Source organism: Phocoena phocoena, chromosome 3 (assembly GCF_963924675.1).
Source record: "Phocoena phocoena chromosome 3, mPhoPho1.1, whole genome shotgun sequence".
NCBI lineage: Eukaryota > Metazoa > Chordata > Mammalia > Artiodactyla > Phocoenidae > Phocoena > Phocoena phocoena.
In genome coordinates, this window is record NC_089221.1 from 30,685,489 (window position 1) to 30,711,583 (window position 26,095).

The 26,095-nt window shown below is 39.2% G+C and overlaps 1 protein-coding gene across 1 annotated transcript in view; it reads right to left on the minus strand.

Moving 5' to 3' along the window:
• The window catches only part of CPLANE1 (ciliogenesis and planar polarity effector complex subunit 1), a 131,259-nt gene that overhangs the window by 20,869 nt on the left and 84,295 nt on the right, over positions 1-26,095 (minus strand). Inside the window, exons 43-49 of the mRNA XM_065873637.1 lie at positions 22,774-22,923; positions 19,247-19,277; positions 18,330-18,461; positions 5,449-5,614; positions 3,095-3,153; positions 2,463-2,630; positions 1,289-1,416 (exon numbers count right to left, since the gene is read on the minus strand). Of these exons, the coding sequence (XP_065729709.1) occupies positions 1,289-1,416; positions 2,463-2,630; positions 3,095-3,153; positions 5,449-5,614; positions 18,330-18,461; positions 19,247-19,277; positions 22,774-22,923 (834 nt within the window). The remainder of the gene's footprint in view (positions 1-1,288; positions 1,417-2,462; positions 2,631-3,094; positions 3,154-5,448; positions 5,615-18,329; positions 18,462-19,246; positions 19,278-22,773; positions 22,924-26,095) is intronic.

Sequence of the window (26,095 nt, forward strand, 5' to 3'; positions counted from 1 at the left end):
AAGGGGAGGACACCTTAAAGGCCAGGGAGAGGGTTTGGACTTGTCTGTGTGGGGTACGGGTCACTGAGGACTTCTGAGTCTCTGGGCAGCAGGAGCACCTCATCAAGCATAGCTCAGCAAGGACAGGTAAGGGGACCAAAGAGGGCCAAGGCCTCAGCCCAGCCAAGTGCAAGGTAACAATACAGGCCTGACACTGGACAGGTCCAAGAAAAAGACATATTTCTACATAATCCAAGACTTTTCCATCTGACATTAAGAAACCGTGATTCAAGTTTAAAATCTTTTCCAATTTTGGATATTTCTTTTATTTAATTTTGGTAAATGTATCAGGTATAAAATAAAACTTAAAAAAAAATTTTAAATGGTTACTATTTTGAAATTCTAGTTTAAAAAAGAACAGTGTTTTCTTACTGTAATTCATCAATCAAAAGCAAGAGTTAACCAAACTATAAAGTTCCATCAAAAAGACTGCAATATATGGATACTTCAATTTTCTCAGTTAACGTGCATACTGAAGTTCAGGTTCTAGGTGTGGAGGCTCTAGACCCAGACTGGGCTTAAATCTAGACTCTACCACTTCCTAGATATCTGATCTTAGGCAGTTATTTCAACTTTCTCTGCCTTGGCTTTCTCTTGTTTAAAATGGGAACATAATAGTACCTTTCTCACAGAGTTGTAATTCAAGTGCTTAAATGGAACCTGGCACATTAGTTATTATTATACATTCTTAGCTGTACATATGTATACTACGTGTTAACTATGATTATACATTTTAAAACAAATAAGTATGTTTTACTTTAGTAATCAAAACCCACATATGGCAAAATGAACTAAAGGAAGGCTAGTAATAAATAACAAATACTATATCTTCAAATGTGGAAAAGAATATTCAAAAAGGGTAAAAATGATACTATTTCAACCTGCTCCTGTTCTATTCCTGCTCTATTATATATCCATCCTGAAATCTATCAGAACTTGATTTGTAAAAATGCCTACATCTTTAGCCACACAAAAGAAATAGATTCCCAAATCAGTCCTATCACACAGAACTGACTGTTCAAATTCTATTACAAAAAGGCCATTAGTTTAAAAAGATTCCTAGGGTCTTCTCATTTCAAAGCAATAGAACAAAATCCCAGTACCGCTCTTCATCAATCCCTTGCATTCTGTTGAAATGGGAACTGCTTTTCACTAAGATTTACAACTTTTACTAATGAAAACACAACTTGGGAGACAAGAAAAAACAGGTCCAAATTACACAAGATAAAAAAAAAGTTTTCAGTCTTACCACATGGCCAGGGTGAGCCTTGAGTTTGCCCCAAAAGTCTCCCCTTTTGGGTATAACTTGGTTTGATGGATATATATCTGACTTTTCCAGGTCTATGTATTGGAAAATTGTGATCATGTCGATTCTCTCTAAAGTAGAAATTACACAGTTATTATATTCCTAGAATCTTCTATCAGTGATAAACTACAATATTTCAAAAGATGTAAATTCCAGCTCAAGATTAATACATTCATTTTGTACCTCAGTGATGCATTCAGTGTATAATTCTCCTCATATCTCAAACTTCACTCATTTTTTTCCAAAGAAATTGTTTTTATCTCTCTATCCATTTCAAATGCTCTATACATTTGGCAGTTATTTATGTATTAAATACCATGCATTATTCTAGGAAATATTCAAGGGGAGTCTCTGCTCTTTTGATTACACCCCAAATTACACACACACAAGTAATTTGATTATGTCTAGCTTTGTGTCGGGTAGCATTTCCTCTAGGCTCTTAAGTTACGTGATTATGTTTACAATCCTAATCAATTATTTTGCCAAAGGTGGTAATTTTTAACAACACTATACTGTCAATTCATTTCCTCCTTATGGGTCATTAACAAATATAATTTTGTGTTTGTTTGCTATATATAAGAAACTTTACACTTGGGTACTTTTCTTTAGTATCTATGTTTAATTAATTCTTGCCTAATGAACTAATATCCAAACCTAATGCAGGTCATTAATTTAAGAAGAAACATATAACAGTATCTACAATTGAATCAGCAATAACTGGGTGGGAAGAAGAGGAAGAAGTGGTAAGCTGGTGATGACTATCTGTTTCTTCAAGAATGGAGCCAAGCAGAGAAACAGGGGAGCAGTTAGGAGGCAAATTACAGAAGGAATTATTAACAAAAACTACAGAAAAGAAGAAAACAGGATTGAATGGATATAAAAATTGTATTAGGCATACAGAAGTGCTTTGTTATATCTTAATTAGACATTTAATGCCATTTTTGTCTTTTTCCTTGGTGATTAAAACTAATGAAGACCTCATAATTACGGCACCATTTTCCCCTTCACTTTATTATCATAATTCAGAACAAGTCCACTGAACTTGAGTCACAACAGCGCTTCACACTTATCACGCTTGACATTATCTTGCCAAATGACGTGCCAAACCTTGTCTTACCCTCTTGGAGAAAGGGAGCGTTGCCTTCTGGGAATTTGAGCAGGCCTGGGTTTGTTAGGCAATGGTTTCTGTGCAGTTGCTGGAAGCTGTACTGATTCAGATAACAGTTCATTCATCAGACTGTATGCCTGTGAGATTCGACGACTATAGTGGTCAGAGAGCAGCAATCTTTAGAGAAAGAATTAAACAACATTTAGTAAAAGAGTCACTTTCAGTTCATATTTCTAGAGGGAACATAGTGTTCAAAGACCACCTAGCATTTATTTTCTTCCATGCATTTCAATACAAATTCAAATTTCAGATTTCTGAAAACCATTAGGAGGTATTATTAAAGGCACCTGTAGTTATGGCCTTTGGGGTATTTTCAAAATGCACATACGTATCTGGATTGGGAGAGGGAGGGGAATAGCAGAAATAAGGTATAAAAACTGAATGGAATAAATAATATTTGAAAGCAAATTCCAAAAAAGGCTATTGGAGTCTAATTATTTTCCTTGCAGTTAGCTCCCATAATTTTCTGTTTATCAACAAAAATGGGACTACTATGCAAACCAGAATCCCTAAGGCAGTATCTACGGCCTTGAGTGAGCAAGCAAGAGAGAGAACGATCAGGGTGCAACCACCAAAATCACCTGTCTTTTTCGTGCTTCATCTTTTGTCTCAGCCTGATTTCCCTTGAAGTCATGTAAAACTGCACAAGAAATAACTAGTTAGTTCATTACGGTTCAGTTCAAATAATTAAACCATTATGACCCTTGGAAAACATGAAAATTCCACTAATATATTTTAATAGGAAGTTAAAACATAATTTTGTTATTTAGTAAACAGTACAAAACACTGTCATATTTGATGAAGCTTCCTACCCCAGCACAAAATATGAAAATGTTAAATGAAAGCATCATGTAATTAAAATAAAATCCAATTTAATAAATGGAATGCAAAGTCTATTTTAGTAGTTAAACTAATGTATTTTCTCAAAAGGAGAGATCCTTATCAGCTGCATTTAAAATGGAAAATAGGAACATTTTAAGGATGGAGACACCCACACTTTGTACTCTGTCTTATGATTAATCTCATCAAAAGCTTGGCTGATAAAAGCAGAAATGAGTCAGACATTTAAAACCATCACTTTAATGTTTTAAAATGTTTACCAGCAACCTACTATAGTGGGTTCATTGTGACTTGTAAACTCTTCAAAACGTATGCACCATGGGGTAAACTGGCCAACATCAGCTATATATGTCTTATTCCAGAACATTAAGAGTTACTGTTGAATTACTAATGAGGGTAAGTCCTTTCACATACAATTGTGTATATAAAAATGTACGCGCAGAAGTGGATTCACTTTCTCAAGGTCCTATACAGTAGTCAACAATAAATTTAAGGTCTTATTGATTTCTGATAAAAATGAAAACGAAAATTTTAATTACATTAACCCCTCACTAGTTCCATACCTTTACCCAAACAGAAGCTAAAAATAAGCAATTATCTGTGATACTGAAGGAGATGTCACAAAGTCTATGAACAGAACAGTCCCAATGCCCTCAGAGTTCATTTATTCTAAATTTGGATACAATTCTAACCATCTGGGGAATCTGCTTGGCTGACAGGAAGGGTGATATGCAAACTCATCCTCCGTGGGGTAGAAGAGCACATATATACACACACACTGTAAGATGCTGGTCTTCGAGTAGCCCTGAAGGTCACTACCATGTCCCCAGAGCTATCAACAAAATGTCATCTAGCATCAGCATGCTCTCTCCAGACACAGGTAAGTCAATTACACTCTTTAAATAATACTTCACCTACTTTTGCACCATTTGGTGCTGAAATGTGACAACCTGGAAAATTCACTTACAGAATATGTTCCCCTCATGATGCTGAAAAAAGATGAAGTGCTATTATATTTTATTTCAGTTGACAAAGTAAAAGATAAACTATAATCCAAGTGTAATCTAAATGTGAGTTTCACAGTTATGTAATCATCAAAGGAACACTGCTTTGTTTCACCTTCTGAAGAAAAACACTTCTGACCTGGCCATGGTGATGTCCATAGTTAGGGCTCAGGAAACGCATGTTGACAGTTTAAAGGACAGTTGAAACACACACACAGAAGTGGCACTGCTCTGTTGGTTCATAACTGGACCACACTTTAATAGATTTTTTTGTAGATATCTTATGGAGAGAAAATTGATTTTTTTTTTTTTTTTTTTTTTTTTTTTTTGCGGTACGTGGGCCTCTCACTGTTGTGGCCTCTCCCGTTGTGGAGCACAGGCTCCGGACGCGCAGGCTCGGCGACCATGGCTCACAGGCCCAGCTGCTCCGCGGCATGTGGGATCTTCCCGGACCGGGGCACGAACCCGTGTCCCCTGCATCGGAAGGCGGACTCTCAACCACTGAGCCACCAGGGAAGCCCGAGAAAATTGATTTTTAAAACAGCTTTACTACACACACAGTTGTTCAACTGCCACTGACTTTCACTGAAAATTAAGGGAGTGACTCCAACTGGTCACCCAAGCCCTCGACCTCTTCATTTGGTTAAAATGCTAGAGCCACGGGACTTCCCTGGCTGTCCAGTGGTTAAGACTCTGTGCTCCCAACGCAGGGAGCCTGGGTTCAATCCCTGCTCAGGGAACACTATCCCACACGCAGCAACTAAGTGCCCGCAGGCTACAACAAAAACCTGGCGCAGCCAAATAAATAAATTAATTAATTAATAAAAAATAAAATAAAATGCTCGAGCCACAATTAGCCTCAGGGAGAAAAAATAATCTAAGATAGTTCAATAGAACATGGTTTGTAGAATTCCCTGCTACATTTTGTTAAGGTAATTTCTTAACTTTTCCAGACTTAAGTAAAATGCTGACTTTTCTATCAAACAAAAAAATGCATCCAAATTATATTAATCCTTTTCTTGAATACTTGCCAGGAAAACAATTACACATATTCTGTGATAATTCCATTACCCTTGATACTGCAGACTTACTGGGTTGCTCCTGGGGCAGAAAGGATGATGTTCTTGCCCTCTCTTTTCTGCTAGCTGATTTAAGTACTCTGCCATTCTTTCTTTTCGTTTTCTTTTCATCCAGACTTGAATCTCTTTTCTCTCCTTCTCAGTTCTTTGTGGACGTCTACCAGAGGAATGCTGAATCCTAAGAAATTTAATGAGCAGGGCATCACCTGATGTTAAATTTGTTATGGAGATAAAAAGTATCACAACTAAATACTGTTTCTTTGGACAGATTCTGCCCCATCTTGAAGAGTCATACACTCATGATGTCTAATCAATTTGCTACAACCTGTCCCATGAAATCCACTGACAATGATCTCAGGTCACTGACAGCCTCTTCAGTCTTCATCTTACTGCACTTCTCTATAAATTTGGTACAACTGGCTTCTCCTTCCTGCTTTAAACTCTCTCTTACCTGGGTCTTTCTCTAACTCTCAAAACACGATGCAGCCTCTTAAATTGGTGCCTTTCTTCTCTGTTCACCATGAGATAATGTCTTTAAAGGTTCTGGTTTGGATTTCTTCACTTATAACCTATTTCTGGACTATCTCAATCACTTCCAAAACTTATACTACAGAGATGACTTCTAAACTGATGCTTCTCTGGATCTGGCCTCACGTTTGTGTCCAGGCCGCACCTCCCAAGGGCCAACGTGAGCTAACAACCGAGTGTGGCAGGGATGTTGTGGCTGGCCCCGATCTAGAGACAGGACTCCTCTGATGGGCGATTTTGGCATGATGTCTCACCACTGACCCAGCTGAAACACACTTAGAGCTACACTATACTCTGGGATTGCTTACCCAACCCTCTCTCCTTCACGGGCGGGGTCAGAACTGCACTGGGATCTGATGCCTCACCACACGTCTGATTATTCCCTTCACAGGCATTTCTCTCAGTAAACCTTTTGTACATCTAATCCCATCTTGGCTTCTACACAGAGTATTAAGAGTGGCCCGAGGACGGCTTGAAGATGGCGGAAGAGTAAGACGCGGAGATCGCCTTCCTCCCCACGGATACACCAGAAATACATCTACACGTGGAACAACTCCTACAGAACACCTACTGAAGGCTAGCAGATCTCAGACCTCCCAAAAGGCAAGAAACTCCTCACGTACCTGGGTAGGGCAAAAGAAAAAAAGAAAAAACAGAGACAAAAGAATAAGGACGGCACCTGCACCAGTGGGAGGGAGCTGTGAAGGACGAAAAGTTTCCACACACTAGGAAGCCCCTTCGCAGGCGGAGACTGCGGGAGGCGGAGGGGGGAGCTTCGGGACCGCGGAGTAGTGCACAGCGACGGGTGCGGAGGGCAAAGCGGAGAGATTCCCACACAGAGGATCGGTGCTGACCGGCACTCAGCAGCCCGAGAGGCTTCTCTGCTCACCCGCCGGGGCGGGCGCAGCGAGAGGACTGGGTTGGCGGCTTGAACATAGCCTGAAGGGATTAGTGCACCACGGCTAGCCGGGAGGGAGTCCGGGGAAAAATCTGCACCTGCCTAAGAGGTAAGAGACTTTTTCTTCCCTCTTTGTTTCCTGGTGCGCGAGGAGAGGGGTTTAAGAGCGCTGCTTAAAGGAACTCCAGAGACGGCCGCGAGCCGCTGCTAAAAGCGCGAACCCCAGAGACGGGCGCGAGCCGCGGCTAAAAGCGTGGACCCCAGAGACGGGCGGGAGACGCTAAGGCTGCTGCTGCCGCCACCAAGGGGCCTGTGTGCGAGCATAGGTCACTCTCCACACCCCTCTTCCGCGGAGCCTGTGCAGCCCGCCACTGCCAAGTTCCCGGGATCCAGGGACAACTTCCCCGGGACAGCGCACGGCGGGCCTCAGGGGGTGCAACGTCACGCCGGCCTCTGCCGCCGCAGGCCCGCCCCGCACGCAGTGCCCCTCCCTCGCCCCCCCCCACCCCCGGCCTGAGTGAGTCGGAGCCCCCAAATCAGCGGCTCCTTTAACCCCGTCCTGTCTGAGCAAAAAACAGACGCCCTCCAGCGACCTACACGCAGAGGCAGGGCCAAATCCAAAGGTGGGCTCCTGTGAGCTGTGAGAACAAAGAAGAGAAAGGGAAATCTCTCCCAGCAGCCACAGAAGCAGCGGATTAAAGCTCCACAATCAACTTGATATACCCTGCATCTGTGGAGTACCTGAATAGACAAGGAATGATCCCAAATTGAAGAGGAGGACTTTAGGAGCTAGATCTATGATTTTTTTCCCTTTTCCTCTTTTTGTGAATGTGTACGTGTATGCTTCTGTGTGAGATCTTGTCTGTATACTCTTGCTTCCACAATTTGTCCTAGGGCTCTATCCGTCCATGGTTTTTTTAAAAAACTTTTTTTCTTAATAATTAATTTTAATTGTAATAACTTTATTATACTTTACCTTCGTTCTTTCTTTCTTTCTTTCCTTCCTTCCTTCCCTCCTTTAGACAACGAATCACCCCAAATTGAGGAGGTGGTCTCTGAGAGCAAGATTTATGATTTTTCCCCCTTTACCTCTTTTTTTTTTTTTTTTTTTGCGGTACGCGGGGCTCTCACTGTTGTGGCCTCTCCCCTTGCGGAGCACAGGCTCTGGACGCGCAGGCTCAGCGGCCATGGCTCACGGGCCCAGCCGCTCCGCTGCATGTGGGATCTTCCCAGACCGGGGCACGAACCCGTGTCCCCTGCATCGGCAGGCGGACTCTCAACCACTGCGCCACCAGGAAAGTCCCCTTTACCTCTTTTTGTGAGGGTGTATGTGTATGCTTCTGTGTAAGATTTTCTCTGTATAGCTTTGCTTCCAACATTTCTCCTAAGATTCTATCCGTCCCTTTTCTTTTTCTTTTCTAAATATTTTTTAATTCAATAACTGTATTATACTTTATTTTATTTTTACTGTATCTTCTTTCTGTCTTTTTTCCTTCTTTACCTCCTTCCTTCCTCCCTCCCTCCCTCCCTCCTTGCTTTCCTTCTTTGCTTCTTCCTTCCTTTCCTCCTTTCCTTCTTTCTTTCCTCATACTTCTACTAATTCTCTCTACTTTTTCTCCCTTTTATTCTGAGCCATGTGGATGAAAGGCTCTTGGTGCTCCAGCCAGGAGTCAGGGCTCTACCTCTGAGGTAGGAGAGCCAACTTCAGGTCACTGGTCAACAAGAGACCTCCCAGCTCCACATAATATTAAACGGCGGAAATCTCCCACAGACCTCCATCTTAACACCAGCACCCAGCTTCACTCAACGACCAGCAAGCCACAGTGCTGGACAACCTATGCCAAACAACTAGCAAAACAGGAACACAACCCCACCCATTAGCAGAGAGGCGGCCTAAAATCATAATAAGGCCACAGACACCCCAAAACACACCACCAGACGTGAACCTGCCCACTAGAGAGACAAGATCCAGCCTCATCCAGCACAACACAGGCACTAGTCCCCTCCACCAGGAAGCCTACACAACCCACTGAAACAACCTTAGCCACTGGAGACAGACATCAAAAACAACGGGAACTACGAACCTGCAGCCTGCAAAAAGGAGACTCCAAACACAGTAAGATAAGCAAAATGAGAAGACAGAAAAACACACAGCAGATGAAGGACCAAGATAAAAATGCACCAGACCTAACAAATGAAGAAGAAATAGGCAGTCTACCTGAAAAAGAATTCAGAATAATGATAGTAAGGATGATCCGAAATCTTGGAAATAGAATGGACAAAATGCAAGAAACAGTTAACAAGGACCTAGAAGACATAAAGATGAAACAAGCAACGATGAACAACGCAATAAATGAAATTAAAAATACTCTAGAAGGGATCAATAGCAGAATAACTGAGGCAGAAGAACGCATAAGTGACCTGGAAGATAAAGTAGTGGAAATAACTACTGCAGAGCAGAATAAAGAAAAAAGAATGAAAAGAACTGAGGACAGTCTCAGAGACCTCTGGGACAACATTAAACGCACCAATATTCGAATTATAGGGGTTCCAGAAGAAGAAGAGAAAAAGAAAGGGACTGAGAAAATATTTGAAGAGATTATAGTTGAAAACTTCCCTAATATGGGAAAGGAAATAGTTAATCGAGTCCAGGAAGCACAGAGAGTCCCATACAGGTTAAATACAAGGAGAAATACGCCAAGATACATATTAATCAAACTGTCAAAAATTAAATACAAAGAAAGCATATTAAAAGCAGCAAGGGAAAAACAACAAATAACACACAAGGGAATCCCCATAAGGTTAACAGCTGATCTCTCAGCAGAAACCCTACAAGCCAGAAGGGAGTGGCAGGACATATTTAAAGTGATGCAGGAGAAAAACCTGCAACCAAGACTACTCTACCCAGCAAGGATCTCATTCACATTTGATGGAGAAATTAAAACCTTTACAGACAAGCAAAAGCTGAGAGAGTTCAGCACCACCAAACCAGCTTTACAACAAATGCTAAAGGAATTTCTCTAGACAAGAAACACAAGAGAAGGAAAAGACCTATAATAACGAACCCAAAACAATTTAGAAAATGGGAATAGGAACATATATATCGATAATTACCTTAAATGTAAATGGACTAAATGCTCCCACCAAAAGACACAGATTGGCTGGATGGATACAAAAACAAGACCCTTATATATTCTGTCTACAAGAGACCCACTTCAGACCTAGAGACACATACAGACTGAAAGTAAGGGGATGGAAAAAGATATTCCATGCAAATGGAAACCAAAAGAAAGCTGGAGTAGCAATTCTCATATCAGACAAAATAGACTTTAAAATAAGGACTATTAAAAGAGACAAAGAAGGACACTACATAATGATGAAGGGCTCGATCCAAGAAGAAGATATAACAATTGTAAATATTTACGCACCCAACATAGGAGCACCTCAATACATAAGGCAAATACTAACAGCCATAAAAGGGGAGATCGACAGTAACACACTCACAGTAGGGGACTTTAACACCCCACCTTCACCCATGGACAGATCATCCAAAATGAAAATAAATAAGGAAACATAAGCTTTAAATGATACATTAAACAAGATGGACTTAATTGATATTTATAGGACACTCCATCCAAAAACAACAGAATACACATTTTTCTCAAGTGCTCATGGAACATTCTCCAGGATAGATCATATCTTGGGTCACAAATCAAGCCTTGGTAAATTTAAGAAAACTGAAATTGTATCAAGTATCTTTTCTGACCATAATGCCATGAGACTAGATATCAATTACAGGAAAAGATTTGTAAAAAATACAAACACATGGAGGCTAAACAATACACTACTTAATAATGAAGTGATCACTGAAGAAATCAAAGACGAAATAAAAAAATACCTAGAAGAAATGACAGTGGAGACACAACGACCCAAAACCTATGGGATGCAGCAAAAGCAGTTCTAAGGGGGAAGTTTATAGCAATACAAGCCCACCTTAAGAAGCAGGAAACATCTCGAATAAACAACCTAACCTTGCACCTCAAGCAATTAGAGAAAGAAAAACAAAAAAACCCCAAAGCTAGCAGAAGGAAAGAAATCATAAAAATCAGATCAGAAATAAATGAAAAAGAAATGAAGGAAACGATAGCAAAGATCAATAAAACTAAAAGCTGGTTCTTTGAGAAGATAAACAAAATAGATAAACCACTAGCCAGACTCATCAAGAAAAAAAGGGAGAAGACTCAAATCAATAGAATTAGAAATGAAAAAGGAGAAGTAACAACTGACACTGCAGAAATAAAAAAAACATGAGAGATTACTACAAGCAACTCTATGCCAATAAAATGGACAATCTGGAAGAAATGGACAAATTCTTAGAAATGCACAACGTGCCAAGACTGAATCAGGAAGAAATAGAAAATATGAACAGACCAATCACAAGCGCTGAAATTGAAACTGTGATTAAAAATCTTCCAACGAACAAAAGCCCAGGACCAGATGGCTTCACAGGTGAATTCTATCAAACGTTTAGAGAAGAGCTAACACCTGTCCTTCTCAAACTCTTCCAAAATATAGCAGAGGGAGGAACACTCCCAAATTCCTTCTACAAGGCCACCATCACCTTGATACCAAAACCAGACAAGGATGTCACAAAGAAAACTACAGGCCAATATCACTGATGAACATAGATGCAAAAATCCTCAACAAAATACTAGCAAACAGAATCCAACAGCACATTAGAAGGATCATACACCATGATCAAGTGGGGTTTATCCCAGGAATGCAAGGATTCTTCAATATACGCAAATCTATCAATGTGATAAACCATATTAACAAATTGAAGGAGAAAAACCATATGATTATCTCAATAGATGCACAGAAAGCTTTTGACAAAATTTAACACCCATTTATGATAAAAGCCCTGCAGAAAGTAGGCATAGAGGGAACTTTCCTCAACATAATAAAGGCCATATATGACAAGCCCACAGCAAACATCATCCTCAATGGTGAAAAACTGAAAGCATTTCCACTAAGATCAGGAACAAGACAAGGTTGCCCACTCTCACCACTCTTATTCAACATAGTTTTGGAAGTTTTAGCCACAGCAATCAGAGAAGAAAAGGAAATAAAAGGAATCCAAATCGGAAAAGAAGAAGTAAAGCTGTCACTGTTTGCAGATGACATGATACTATACATAGAGAATCCTAATGATGCTACCAGAAAACTACTAGAGCTAATCAATGAATTTGGTAAAGTAGCAGGATACAAAATTAATGCACAGAAATCTCTGGCATTCCTATATACTAATGATGAAAACTCTGAAAGTGAAATCAAGAAAACACTCTCATTTACCACTGCAACAAAAAGAATAAAATATCTAGGAATAAACCTACCTAAGGAGACAAAAGACCTATATGCAGAAAATTATAAGACACTGATGAAAGAAATTAAAGATGATACAAATAGATGGAGAGATATACCATGTTCTTGGATGGGAAGAATCAACATTGTGAAAATGACTCTACTACCCAAAGCAATCTACAGATTCAATGCAATCCCTATCAAACTAACACTGGCGTTTTTCACAGAACTAGAACAAAAAATTTCGCAATTTGTATGGAAACACAAAAGACCCCGAATAGCCAAAGCAATCTTGAGAACGAAAAATGGAGCTGGAGGAATCAGGCTCCCTGACTTCAGACTATACTACAAAGCTACAGTAATCAAGACAGTATGGTACTGGCACAAAAACAGAAAGATAGATCAATGGAACAGGATAGAAAGCCCAGAGATAAACCCACGCACATATGGACACCTTATCTTTGATAAAGGTGGCAGGAATGAACAGTGGAGAAAGGACAGCCCTAGGACAGCCTCTTCAATAAATGGTGCTGGGAAAACTGGACAGGTACATGTAGAAGTATGAGATTAGGTCACTCCCTAACACCATACACAAAAATAAGCTCAAAATGGATTAAAGACCTAAATGTAAGGCCAGAAACTATCAAACTCTTAGAGGAAAACATAGGCAGAACACTCTATGACATAAATCACAGCAAGATCCTTTCTGACCCACCTCCTAGAGTAATGGAAATAAAAACAAAAATAAACAAATGGGACCTAATGAAACTTCAAAGCTTTTGCACAGCAAAGGAAACCATAACCAAGACCAAAAGACAACCCTCAGAATGGGAGAAAATATTTGCAAATGAAGCAACTGACAAAGGATTAATCTCCAAAATTTACAAGCAGCTCATGCAGCTCAATAACAAAAAAACAAACAACCCAATCCAAAAATGGGCAGAAGACCTAAATAGACATTTCTCCAAAGAAGATATACAGAATGCCAACAAACACATGAAAGAATGCTCAACATCATTAATCATTAGAGAAATGCAAATCAAAACCAATGAGATATCATCTCACATCAGTCAGAATGGCCATCATCAAAAAATCTAGAAACAATAAATGCTGGAGAGGGTGTGGAGAAAAGGGGACACTCTTGCACTGCTGGTGGGAATGTGAACTGGTTCAGCCACTATGGAGAACAGTATGGAGGTTCCTTAAAAAACTACAAATAGAATTACCATATGACCCAGCAATCCCACTACTGGGCATATACCCTTAGAAAACCAAAATTCAAAAAGAGTCATGTACCAAAATGTTCATTGCAGCTCTATTTACAATAGCCCAGAGATGGAAACAACCTAAGTGTCCATCATCGGATGAATGGATAAAGAAGATGTGGCACATATATACAATGGAATATTACTCAGCCTTAAAAAGAAACGAAATTGAGCTATTTGTAATGAGATGGATAGACCTAGAGTCTGTCATACAGAGTGAAGTAAGTCAGAAAGAAAAAGACAAATACCGTATGCTAACACATATATATGGAATTTAAGAAAAAAAAATGTCATGAAGAACCTAGGGGTAAGACAGGAATAAAAACACAGACCTACTGGAGAACGGACTTGAGGATATGGGGAGGGGGAAGGGTGAGCTGTGACAGGGCGAGAGAGAGGCATGGACATATATACACTAACAAACGTAGTAAGGTAGATAGCTAGTGGGAAGCAGCCGCATGGCACAGGGATATTAGCTTGGTGCTTTGTGACAGCCTGGAGGGGTGGGATAGGGAGAGTGGGAGGGAGGGAGACGTAAGAGGGAAGACATATGGGAACATATGTATATGTATAACTGATTCACTTTGTTATAAAGCAGAAACTAACACACCATTGTAAAGCAATTATACCCCAATAAAGATGTTAAAAAAAAAAAAAAAAAAGAGTGGCCCAAAAAAACAGGTGTTGTAGATGGAGATTTGGAGCAGACTCATCACCAAGTATGTGAAGAAGACACCATCCTAACTGGAAGATGGGTTATGCATACAGACGATGTGGCTGATACTGAACACCTGCTTTCCTTCTGAGAGACTGGACTCTTCGTACATGCCAGGCAGAGGGTACCCTACGCAACCAGCCCCCAATGAATCAATAAGCCAAAAGGCATATGTATCCCAAAGAAGCATTAGTAGAAGAGGCAGCCTTTATTCTATCAGGAACGAGTTCTGGGCCCAGGAAAGGCTACAAGGAAAAACATTTTAACCTAATGTCCCAAGGAAAAGCTATTTAAAATGTATTCTAAGGGTTCATATTTAGGGTAAAGTACTATGAAATAAATCATTAATGCTTCTAAGAAGAAATAGGATTAAATCTATGTTGTACTCAGGGTGATGAGACCTTGGGAAAACTCAAAGGATACAGATGTGCTATATTAGTTACATAAACCAGTCTATATATTGGAGGAGGGGGAGGAATGACATACACACCACAAAATATATTTACAAAGAAAAAAATCTACTTTAAGCTTTGACTTCGTTTCTTAAAAAATCAGAAAATTAGAAATCAATTAGAAATCAAATACAGGAAAAACGAACTGTAAAAAACAAAAATACATGGAGGCTAAACAGTGCACCGCTAAATAACCAAGAGATCACTGAAGAAATCAAAAAAATTAAAAAACACCTAGAAACAAATGACAACGAAAACACAATGATCCAAAACCTATGGCTACAGCAAAAGCAGTTCTAAGAGGGAGGTATAATTATAGCAATTCAAGCTCACCTCGAAAACCAAGAAAAACTTCAAATAAACAATCTAACCTTACACCTAAAGCAACTAGAAAAAGAAGAACAAAGAAAACCCAAAGTTAGTAGAAGGAAAGAAATCATAAATATCAGAGCAGAAATAAATGAAATAGAAACAAAGAAAACAATAGCAAAGATCAATAAAACTAAAAGTTGGTTCTTAGAGAAGATAAACAAAATTTATAAACCTTTAGCCAGACTCATCAAGAAAAAAAGGGAGAGAACTCAAATCAATAAAACTAGAAATGAAAAAGGAGAGATTACAACTGACACTGCAGGAATGCAAAGCATCATAAGGGACTACTACAAGCAACTGTATGCCAACAGAATGGACAACCTGGAAGAAATGGACAAATTCTTGGAAAGGTATAACTTTCCACGACTGAACCAGTAAGAATTAGAAAATATAAACAGACCAATCACAGGTAATGAAATTGAAACTGTAATTAAAAATCTTCCAACAAACAAAAGTCCAGGAAGAGATGGCTTCACAGGCAAATTCTATCAAACATTTAGAAAAGAGTTTTAACACCTATCCTTCTCAAACTCTTCCAAAAAACTGCAGAGGACGGAACACTCCCAAACTTGTTCTACCGGGCCACCATCACCCTGATACCAAAACCAGACAAAGATATCACAAAAAAAGAAAATTAGAGACCAATATCACTGATGAACATAGACGCAAAAAATCCTCAACAAAATACTGCAAACAGAATCCAGCAACAGATTAAAAAGATCATACACCATGATGAAGTGGGATTTATCCCAGGGATGCAAGGACTCTGCAATATATGCAAAAAAAATCAATGTGATACACCATATTAACAAATTAAAGAATAAAAACCATATGATCATCTCAGTAGACGCAGGAAAAGCTTTTGACAAAATTCAACACCCACTTATGATAAAAACTTTCCAGAAAGTGGGCACTGGGGGAACCTAACTCAACATAATACAGGCCATATACGATAAACCCACATCATTCTCAATGGTGAAAAACTGAAAGCATTTCCTCTAAGATCAGGAACAAGACAAGGATGTCCACTCTCGCCACTCTTATTCAACATACTATTGGAAGTCCTAGCCACAGCAATCAGAGAAGAAAAAGAAATAAAAGGAATACAATTGGAAAAGAAGAAGTAAAACTGTCACTGTTTGCAGATGACATGATACTATACATAGAAAATCCTAAAGATGGCACCAGAAAACTACTGGAACTAATCAATGAATTTGGTAAGGTTGCAGGATACAACATTAATGCACAGAAATCTCTGGCATTCCTATACACTAACAATGAAAGATCAGAAAGAGAAATTAAGGAAACAATCCCACTTACCAGCTCAACAAAAAGAATAAAATACCTAGGAATAAACCTAGCTAAGGAGGCAAAAGACCTGTACTCAGAAAACTATAAAACACTGATGAAAGAAATCAAAGATGACATTAACAGATGGAGAGATATACCATGGTCCTGGATTGGAAGAATCAATGTTGTGAAAATGACTATACTACCCAAAGCAATCTATAGGTTCAATGCAATCCCTATCAAATTACCAATGCCATTTTTCACAGAGCTAGAACGAGAAATTTTACAATTTGTATAGAAACACAAAAGACCCCGAAAGCCAAAGCAATCTTGAGAAAGAAAAATGGAGCTGGAGGAATCAGGCTCCCGACTTCAGACTATACTACAAAGCTACAGTAATCAAGACAATATGGTACTGGCACAATACCAGTGCCAGTATCAATGGAACAGGAAATACAGATCAATGGAACAGGATAGAAAGCCCAGAGATAAACCCACGCACATATGGTCACCTTATATTTGACAAAGGAGGCAAGAATATACTTGGAGAAAAGACAGCCTTTTCAATAAGTGGTGCAGGGAAAACTGGACAGCTACATGTAAAAGAATGAAATTAGAACACTCCCTAAAACCATACACAAAAATAAACTCAAAATGGATTAAAGACCTAAATGTAAGGCCAGACACTATCAAAGTCTTAGAGGAAAACATAGGCAGAACACTCTATGACATAAATCACAGCAAGATCCTTATTGACCCACCTCCTAGAGTAATGAAAATAAAAACAAAAATAAACAAATGGGACCTAATGAAGCTTAAAAGCTTTTGCACAGCAAAGGAAACCATAAAGAAGATGAAAAGACAACCCTCAGAATGGGAGAAAATATTTGCAAACTAATCAACTGACAAAGGATTAATCTCCAAAATATACAGCAGCTCATGTAGCTCAATATTAAAAAAAACAACCCAATCCGAAGATGGGTGGAGAACCTAAATAGACATTTCTCTAAAGAAAATGTACAGATGGCAAACAAATACATGAAAAGATGCTCTCAACATCACTAATCATTAGAGAAATGCAAATCAAAACCACAGTGAGGTATCACCTCACACGGGTCAGAATAGCTATCATCAAAAATCTAAAACAATAAATGCTGAAGAGGGTGTGGAGAAAAGGGAACCATCCTGCACTGTTAGTGGGAATGTAAATTCATACAGCCACCATGGAGAACAGTATGGAGGTTCCTTAAAACACTAAAAATAGAACTACCCTATGACCCAGCAGTCCCACTACTGGGCATATACTCTGAGAGAACCATAATTCAAAAAGAGTCATGGACCACAATGTTCACTGCAGCTCTATTTACAATAGCCAGGACATGGAAGCAACCTAAGTGTCCATCGACAGATAAATGGATAAAGAAGATGTGGCACATATATACAATGGAATATTACTCAGCCATAAAAAGGAACAAAACTGAGTTATCTGTAGTGAGGTGGATGGACCCAGAGTCTGTCATACAGAGTGAAGTAAGTCAGAAAAAGAAAAACGAATACCGTATGTTAACGCATATATATGGAATCTAAGAAAGCGGTACTGATGAACCAAGTGGCAGGGCAGGAATAAAGATGCAGATGTAGAGAATGGACTTGAGGACACAGCTGGGGAAAGAGAAGCTGGGATGAAGTGAGAGAGTAGCACTGACATATAAAACAGATAGCTAGTGGGAAGCTGCTGCATAGCACAGGGAGATTAGCTCAATGCTTTGTGACCACCTAGAGGGGTGGGATAGGGAGGGTGGGAGGGAAGCTCAAGAGGGAGGGGATATGGGGATATATGTATACATATAGGTGATTCACTTTGTTATAAAGCAGAAACTAACACAACATTGTAAAGCAATTATACACCAATAAAGAGGTAAAAATAAAATCACATAAAATATGGTCAATTTTAAATATTCTTGAACCATAAACATTTTAAGCAGGTTAAAAATAAATTATTCAGCGATTACCTGGAGATGCTCCTTGCCTGTTGTTCTGTTAAGCCAAGCTCTTCACTGGAAACTCCATCTTTTGTTATAAGGTCATTGATAATGTCTGCAATATCAGTCAGTTCACTCATCTGGAGTGGATCTACTGAAACACTTCATTCCCAAATGCAGTGTGAGAGAGATAAATCAGTATCTACAACTTAATTACATTAAGCAAAAATGAACATGTAAAACTATGCTCTCCAAGAGTATAAATGAACACAAAAAATGGTAAACATATAACTAATTTCCTTCTATTGCTTTAATTCCAGTAATCCTCGGTGGAAAAGCCTAATCATCAATAATTGATAACTTCATATGCACTCTCAAAGGAGCAAACATAAGGCCTAGGGGACAGCTGGGACAACTAGGACAACAACCTGTCCTGCCTATTGAAATTTAATACATACGTAGTAAAAGAAAATGTAGCAAATGTAAGCTACTGTATTCTAACTACCTATGCTGAACAGTAAGGGATACAATATAACAATCCTCAGTTTCTTAAAACAGGAGGCCCCACCCCGGGGCCGTGGACCACTACCCCGCTACCGGTCCGTGGCCTGTTAGGAACAGGGCCACACAGCAGGAGTTGAGCACGGTGGGTGAGCGAGAAGCTTCATCTGCCGCTTCCCACTGCTCGCATTACTACCTGAACAATACTCATCCCCTAGCCCTGACGTCTGTGGAGAAACTGTCCTCCAAGAAACCGGTCCCTGGTGCCAAAAAGGTTGGGCACTGCTATCTTAAAACACCCCATTCCCAATGGGAATTACATTCCTTTAATCCACAAAAAATATGTAGTGTAGAAGTTTACAGACATATGAACAACAAAATTTCCAGAACACATAATTTATACCTAACTTTAAGTAAAACTGTGAATTAATTCTTAAGATATTTACCTCTCAAATAATTCATCACTGTTATTCACACCTTAAAAAAAAGAAACATTACTATTAATAAAAATTTCAGGTCAGTTATTTTTTCTATTTTGATTATTAACCTGATCTAGAAATTATATATACAGAAACTGAAATATTTTTAAACCTCCATTTGGTAGTGAATATTGCCCACATTTTAAGATTATTACTTTTCTATCCAGAGTACTCTGAATAATACATTTTAGGAGGTACAATCTTTCTTTGCTTCATAAACAGTTTAGAATACTGGAGTGAAATTTACTAAAAAAACAAAAAACAAAAACTTCTGATGATCTAAAAGGAATACTTTTGGGAAAATATATAATTTAACTCCAAGAGCCTTTACTTGGAAGAATATGCCTTTACTTGGAAGAATATGCCCCAAAGAATAATTTTTAAACCTTGTCCAATATTAACAACACGTCTTTAAAGCAAAACACTTGGTCTACTTAATTTTCTGTATGTTTAACCCTCAAAGAGAATTGAATTAATACAGGGAAAAGTGTCCTGACATCTCTTGTCAAAAACACTTCCTTGTTAAGATTTTCTTATCCTAAGATAAATCCACCCTGCCTCTAAGACTTAGAACATCCACCTTTTTTTTTTTTTTTGGTTTATGGCCCATGTTCATCATATCCTTTATTATATCATCCATGCTCACATGTTTTTAATATTAAAACAAATTTGCTTTCTTAAGCACATGTTTTGTTTATTAATCCTCAAATCAAGAATTTTACATTATCTTTGCTCTCAGAGTCTGGTCATTTGCGAGTTCTTCGATATGGTGTACATATAGGCTAATGAGATATAAAAGATCTGACTAAGAAATGAAACAGATTCCTTTCATCAAAAGGCAGAGAAGTGTTATATTCAAATAACTACTTTTAAAAGTAGTTACATAGGAAGATTCTATCCTTACTTCATTTTCAAACCATTTTTGGAACTTTTTCTTTGGGACAGGCTTCACAATTTACTAAACACAATGGATCACCTTCATTCCTTGATAGTCACAATTCCTTTTTTTAAAAAATTCCAAACAGTGGCACTCAGCCTGATTATCTAATTCATCAGAAACACCTCTGAATAACTTATGGCTGTTAACAAAAATTAAATCCATTCTCAGTGACTAAATTATTTGGCACTGACAAGAACACTCAGAAGAATTTGCTAAGAAGTGAAAGTCAATTTCAAAAGAGTAAATTTGAGCTATTTGTGAGCACTAGAAGTAAAGGAATGACTGTACATCTTTCCAAGAAGCCAACCTTGGAGAAGAAAACACCCATTAGGGCATCTAAATTCTGCACTTCTAAAAAAATACTAATTAGGTTTCTTTTTTAATTTATAATTAAACATTGAATACTAGAGAAAAAACATTTTTATTTATCCACCTTGACATGTGTTATGACATTTATTGACACTTCTCCTTGTTTTTTCCTCTTGCCTTAGAGTTTAAGAAGCGATTACAATCCTGAATGAATCATCGCCTTAACCTGGTACTCTCAATTTCTCTTTTCCTAGTACTTCCTTTTCTTCTGCCTTTAAACATAAGAGTTTATATTTATCCCCAACTCGAAATGATCTTTGACTTCACTTCATTTATCTCATTTCTATCTTCATTTTTCTCATTTCCTTTTACTGTCAGAATTCTTAAGTTTTCTATACTTACAGCTTCTTGAGCCTGTCTTTGTCCCCAACCTGCCTTCTTCTACGCTTGATATTACACCGAAAGTCCTCAAGTCCTTAAAAAAAACTCAGTCTTCATTCTTGACTTTCTGGCGGCTTGTGAAACTGTTAGCCACTCACTTTTTCTTGAAAATCCCTTTACCAGAGTCTGCTCATCCATTTCCCTCACTGGAGGTGGGGGCTCCCCTTGCTCTCTAATGGGTGGCATTTCACAGGTTGGTCCTCAGCTTTTCTCCTTTTTCCATCCTTCCTGCAGAAAACTGATACACTCTCTAAGTCTTAACTATATAATTAGGTAAAAGGCTCTTACATCTGTTTTTTAAGCCTAAAGCCCTCAGCAAGCTCTACTTCCTTATCAAAAACTAAATCCTAAATATGACATGGCCCTGCATCACCTTAAATGCTACATGTGGTCCGAAGGTGCTCTAGAGTTTGACGTTAAGACCTGGTGATATCCTTGCTCTTAGTCTGACAATGCTAACCAGCCATTCACGTTCTCCTTCCTTTCCAACCACTTAGTCAGTGAGTATCATCAGCTGCCTATTCAGAATGTCTCTTGTTGCTTCTCCTTTCCCACAGCACTGCCCAGGCCCTCATCACTGCACAGGTCAGGTTAATCTAACAGCTCACTAACCGACCTAGGCCTCCACCCTGGTCCTCCTCCTAACCTCCACCGCTCAGAACTTACCAATGATTCCCAAGTACAAAATGGAGTTTAGACTTCTCAGATACAGCTAGAACCCACTAAAGCCTCTTTAACCTCATTTCTCAATTCTCTCCCCACCCATAAGAGGGAAGAGGAAAGATACTGGTAACCAAGAACCTATAGGAATCAAACAGATTCTCAGCTAATTGCTCTCTATATAGTACCTAATCTTCTCAACAACTCTATGAAGTAAAAATGATTATACCCATGTGATGATGACTGAAATACAAACAGAATCTAGAAAGAACTTAGAGAAAAAAATTACAAAGTTTAAACCAGCTTCTTAATAGCTTTTGTTTAAATAACAGCAATATCATTTAAAAATAGCATTTCTTAACTGATTATATTAAGTTAATAATGGTAATAAAACATACTGTAAACATTCAGTAGAATCATCATTATTGACCATAAATATCTGAGGGCAAAAAAAATATTTAAAGCCACTGTTAGTGGTCCAACTGTGATATTTAGTATGCCCTGCTATTTACCCACTGCGCCACCAGGGAAGTCCCTAGTATGCCCTGCTATTTATATGACACAAAGTATTTGTCAGGACCAAGGAATAGCATTTTGAATTGCCAGCTCCAAATGAAATGGAATGAACGGTGGCACTGAACTTGTCTAAGGCTCAATATCCTCAACTGTAAAATGGGGATAATAATGGTAGCTACGTCACAGGTCAGGCTTACACCAGGGTCAATGCATGTAAAACAACAATGTCTGGCACATGGCAGAGGCTCAATAAATTACAGCTATTATTACTGTTTTCAAATCAAAACTCTCATAATTGACAGAGTTGGAATTTCTTAATTTTTATAAAAATCAAATATTATAGTGTTATAGTATAATATACCAGTATAATGGTATAATACTTCAGTTGCTATGTATTTAATGTTAATAAGTTACACAGAGATATGACACATGCTTGCAGTGTATCTTATGAAGGTGACAAGATGACGTAGCTCTTCATGTGAATAGCACAATTTTTAACATCCCTTTCCCGAAACTTGTAAGTATTGCAAAACAGCTTCACAAATCCTTCACAATTATATTCCTAGTAAGTACTCTTCAGTACGAGTATTGGAAAATAAGAGTAAATGAAAAAAGTTAAGAACGATACCAGGAGAAGTCAAATTCTGGTCACTGGAAAGGCTGACAGCTGAATCGGCAGAAGGAAACACACAGCTTTTCTGACTAGGATGAGTTTCCATTACTGAAATCTGTTCGTTGTCCCTTTGATCTTCTTTATTCGTATGAGTCAGGAAATGCACTATCCATAGTATATATTACAATTAAAAGAAAACAGTAGAAAAAAATCACATGGGAAAGACATAGCACTTAGCTAACACTTCCACATGGCAACAGACACATTAGAAGTTTACAACATATTATTCTGATAGCTTTCTATTTACCCCATAATAAAATAATTTAATACAATATTTAAAATTTAAATTCCCTCATGGTTAAAAAAACCCAAAAAACTATTAAAGTTACTATCAACTTCAGATTGAGCTACAGTGGATAGGCCCATGCCCTGTTATAAAACAAAGGAGAAATGCTAAATTTAAAAAAAAAACCAAAACAGGTTCATACACAACCAAGACCTGTAAATAAAGAAATCTTCTGGTGCCATAAAAGCAAAAGGAATTCAAAGCTGGACAATAAATGGACAATGATGCTGGCATAGTCCACGGAGGAACAGGAGACGTGGTTTCTGCAGATTGCAGTGAGGGGAACTGAGCTACCTTCCTATGGCTCAGAGTGCTGAAGGACAGTTCTGTCCATAAAATGCAGATAAGAGGGCTTCCCTGGTGGCGCAGTGGTTGAGAATCCGCCTGCCAACACAGGGGACATGGGTTCGAGCCCTGGTCTGGGAAGATCCCCCATGCCGTGGGGCAACTAAGCCTGTGCGCCACAACTACTGAGCCTGCACTCTAGAGTCTGAGAGCCACAACTACTGAAGCCCATGCGCCTAGAGCCCGTGCTCCGCAACAAGAGAAGCCACTGCAATGAGAAGCCCGCGCACCACAACAAAGAGTAGCCCCCGCTCTCCGCAACTAGAGAGAAACCCACGCACAGCAACGAAGACCCAACGCAGCCAAAAACAAATAAAATTATAAAAAAAAATGCAGATAAGAAAAACTCTGCCCTAAAAAAGCAGCAAAGAAGTTTTCTATCTCCATGGATAGTGGACGGGAGAAAAATAAAAATCAACTCTGAGAAATAGAAACCCCTGTCTTGTTGCTACAGGCAAATGTGGGATCTGAATTCATACTATCTATGTAGTACAGCAACTCCAAGCCAAAAATATATATATATAAACTTGTCCCCATGTTTTTATACTTCAGTAACAGCCAGAAGTAAATGTAAAACCGCTCCAGGGCTTCCCTGGTGGTGCAGTGGTTGAGAGTCCGCTGCCGATGCAGGGGACACGGGTTCATGCCCCAGTGCGGGAGGATCCCACATGCTGCAGAGCGGCTGGGCCCGTGAGCCATGGCCACTGAGCCTGCGCGTCCGGAGCCTGTGCTCCACAACGGGAGAGGCCACAGTGGTGAGAGGCCCGCGTACTGCACACAAAAAAAAAAACACTCCAAAGAAAAACATATACAACCTAGCAGAACCACCCCCTACAAAATAAGCTCATGATAAAAAATTAAAACTCACACAAAGAAACAAGCAACCTTGAGGACAGTATATAGATTTGACAATCGAGAATATGCACACAAGAAATAAAATAATCTGAAAGGGCATAAAATATTACTAAATAATTAAATTGATGAAAGAAGGTATAGAAACCACAATAAAAGAACAGGACAGAGTACATCCAAAGAACAGATAGACTTGAAAAAGAAACAAAACTTCTAGACATTAAGAATGTAGTCACCAAAACTAAAATCCTACAGCAAAGAAGACACAGCAGAAGAGAGAATCCGTAAACTAAGAGAGAGAGATCTGAGGAAACATCCTGAGCACATCACTGAGAGATAAAAAGGTGGAAATTAAGAAGTGATTAAAAGACAAGAAATAGACTGAGAAGTTCCAACATACCTCTAACAAGTGTTTTAGAAAACAGAACAGAAAGAATGGGAAGGAAGCAATACTCCAAAAGAAACCAGATGAAAAATTCCCAGTGTTAAATCTGTAAATTAAAGAATCATTCCTCCCAGGCTGGTTCCCTGTCCTCCAAAGCCCCCTCCAGGTGGCGTGGGTACTGAGGGCATAGGAGGGAGACCCGGGGAGATTAGGAGAGGCAGGCGGGAGAGGTCCTCCGGGACGGGAGGAGCAGGAGAGGAGAGGAGGGCGTTTGCCCTGCCCACTTGAGGCCAGGCAACCTGCTGGGCTCCCAGGTGAGGTCCCCCACCCTCTGAGACCAGGGGTGGGGGGCACATCTGGGCCCCTTCTGTTCCTGGAGCCTAGCCCCACCCTCCCATAGCCCCCAGGCCTTTTCCAGCCCTGTGGGTCCTGAGCATTGGCCCCACCCACCACCTAAACCTCACCCTTGCTTAGGACCCACCCTCCACAGCCAAGGCCTTTTCCCTGTTGTTTTTTTTCTTTTCTTTTCTTTTCCCCTCTTTTCCCTCCTTCTCTTTTTTACTATTGTGGTACTGTTGTACCTTCTGGCTGTTGATTCAACTATACTTTTATTTTTATATTCTTTCTAACATATCTGTTAGTTTCCTAGTCTATTTTTTACTTTGTTATTGTTCTCTCATTTTTATTTATTTATTTTTTTTGCCACCACATGCAGCTTGTGGGATCTTGGTTCATGAGCGGGAGGTCAGACTGAAGCTCCTGCAGTGGGAGCTCCGTGTCGGAACCACTGGACTAACAGAGAACCTCAGAATATTCATTGGAGTGAGGTCTCACAGAGGTCCTCATCTCAGCACCAATACCCAGCTCTACCCAACAGCCTATAAACTCCAGTGTTGGAAGCCTCAGGCCAAACAACCAGTTAGACAGGAACACAATCCTACTTATTAAAAAAAAAAAAGAGAGATGGCAAAAAGATATGTCACAGATGAAGGAGCAAGGTAAAAACCTACAACACCAAATAAATGAAGAGGAAATATGCAATCTACCTGTAAAAGAATTCAGAGTAATGATAGTAAAGATGATCCAGAATCTGGAAGTAGAATGGAGGCACGGATTGAGAAAATACAAGAAATGTTTAACAGAGATCTAGAAGATCTAAAGAACAAACAAACACAGATGAACAACATAATAACTGAAATGAAAAACACATTAGAAGGAATCAATGAAAGAATAACTGAGGCAGAAGAACGAATAAGTGAGCTGGAAGACAAAATGGTAGAAATAACTGCCAAGGAACAGAATAAAGAAAAGAAAATGAAAAGAATTGAAGACAGTCTCAGGGACCTCTGGGACAACACTAAACGCACCAACATTCTAATTATAGAGTTCCCAGAACAAGAAGAGCAAAG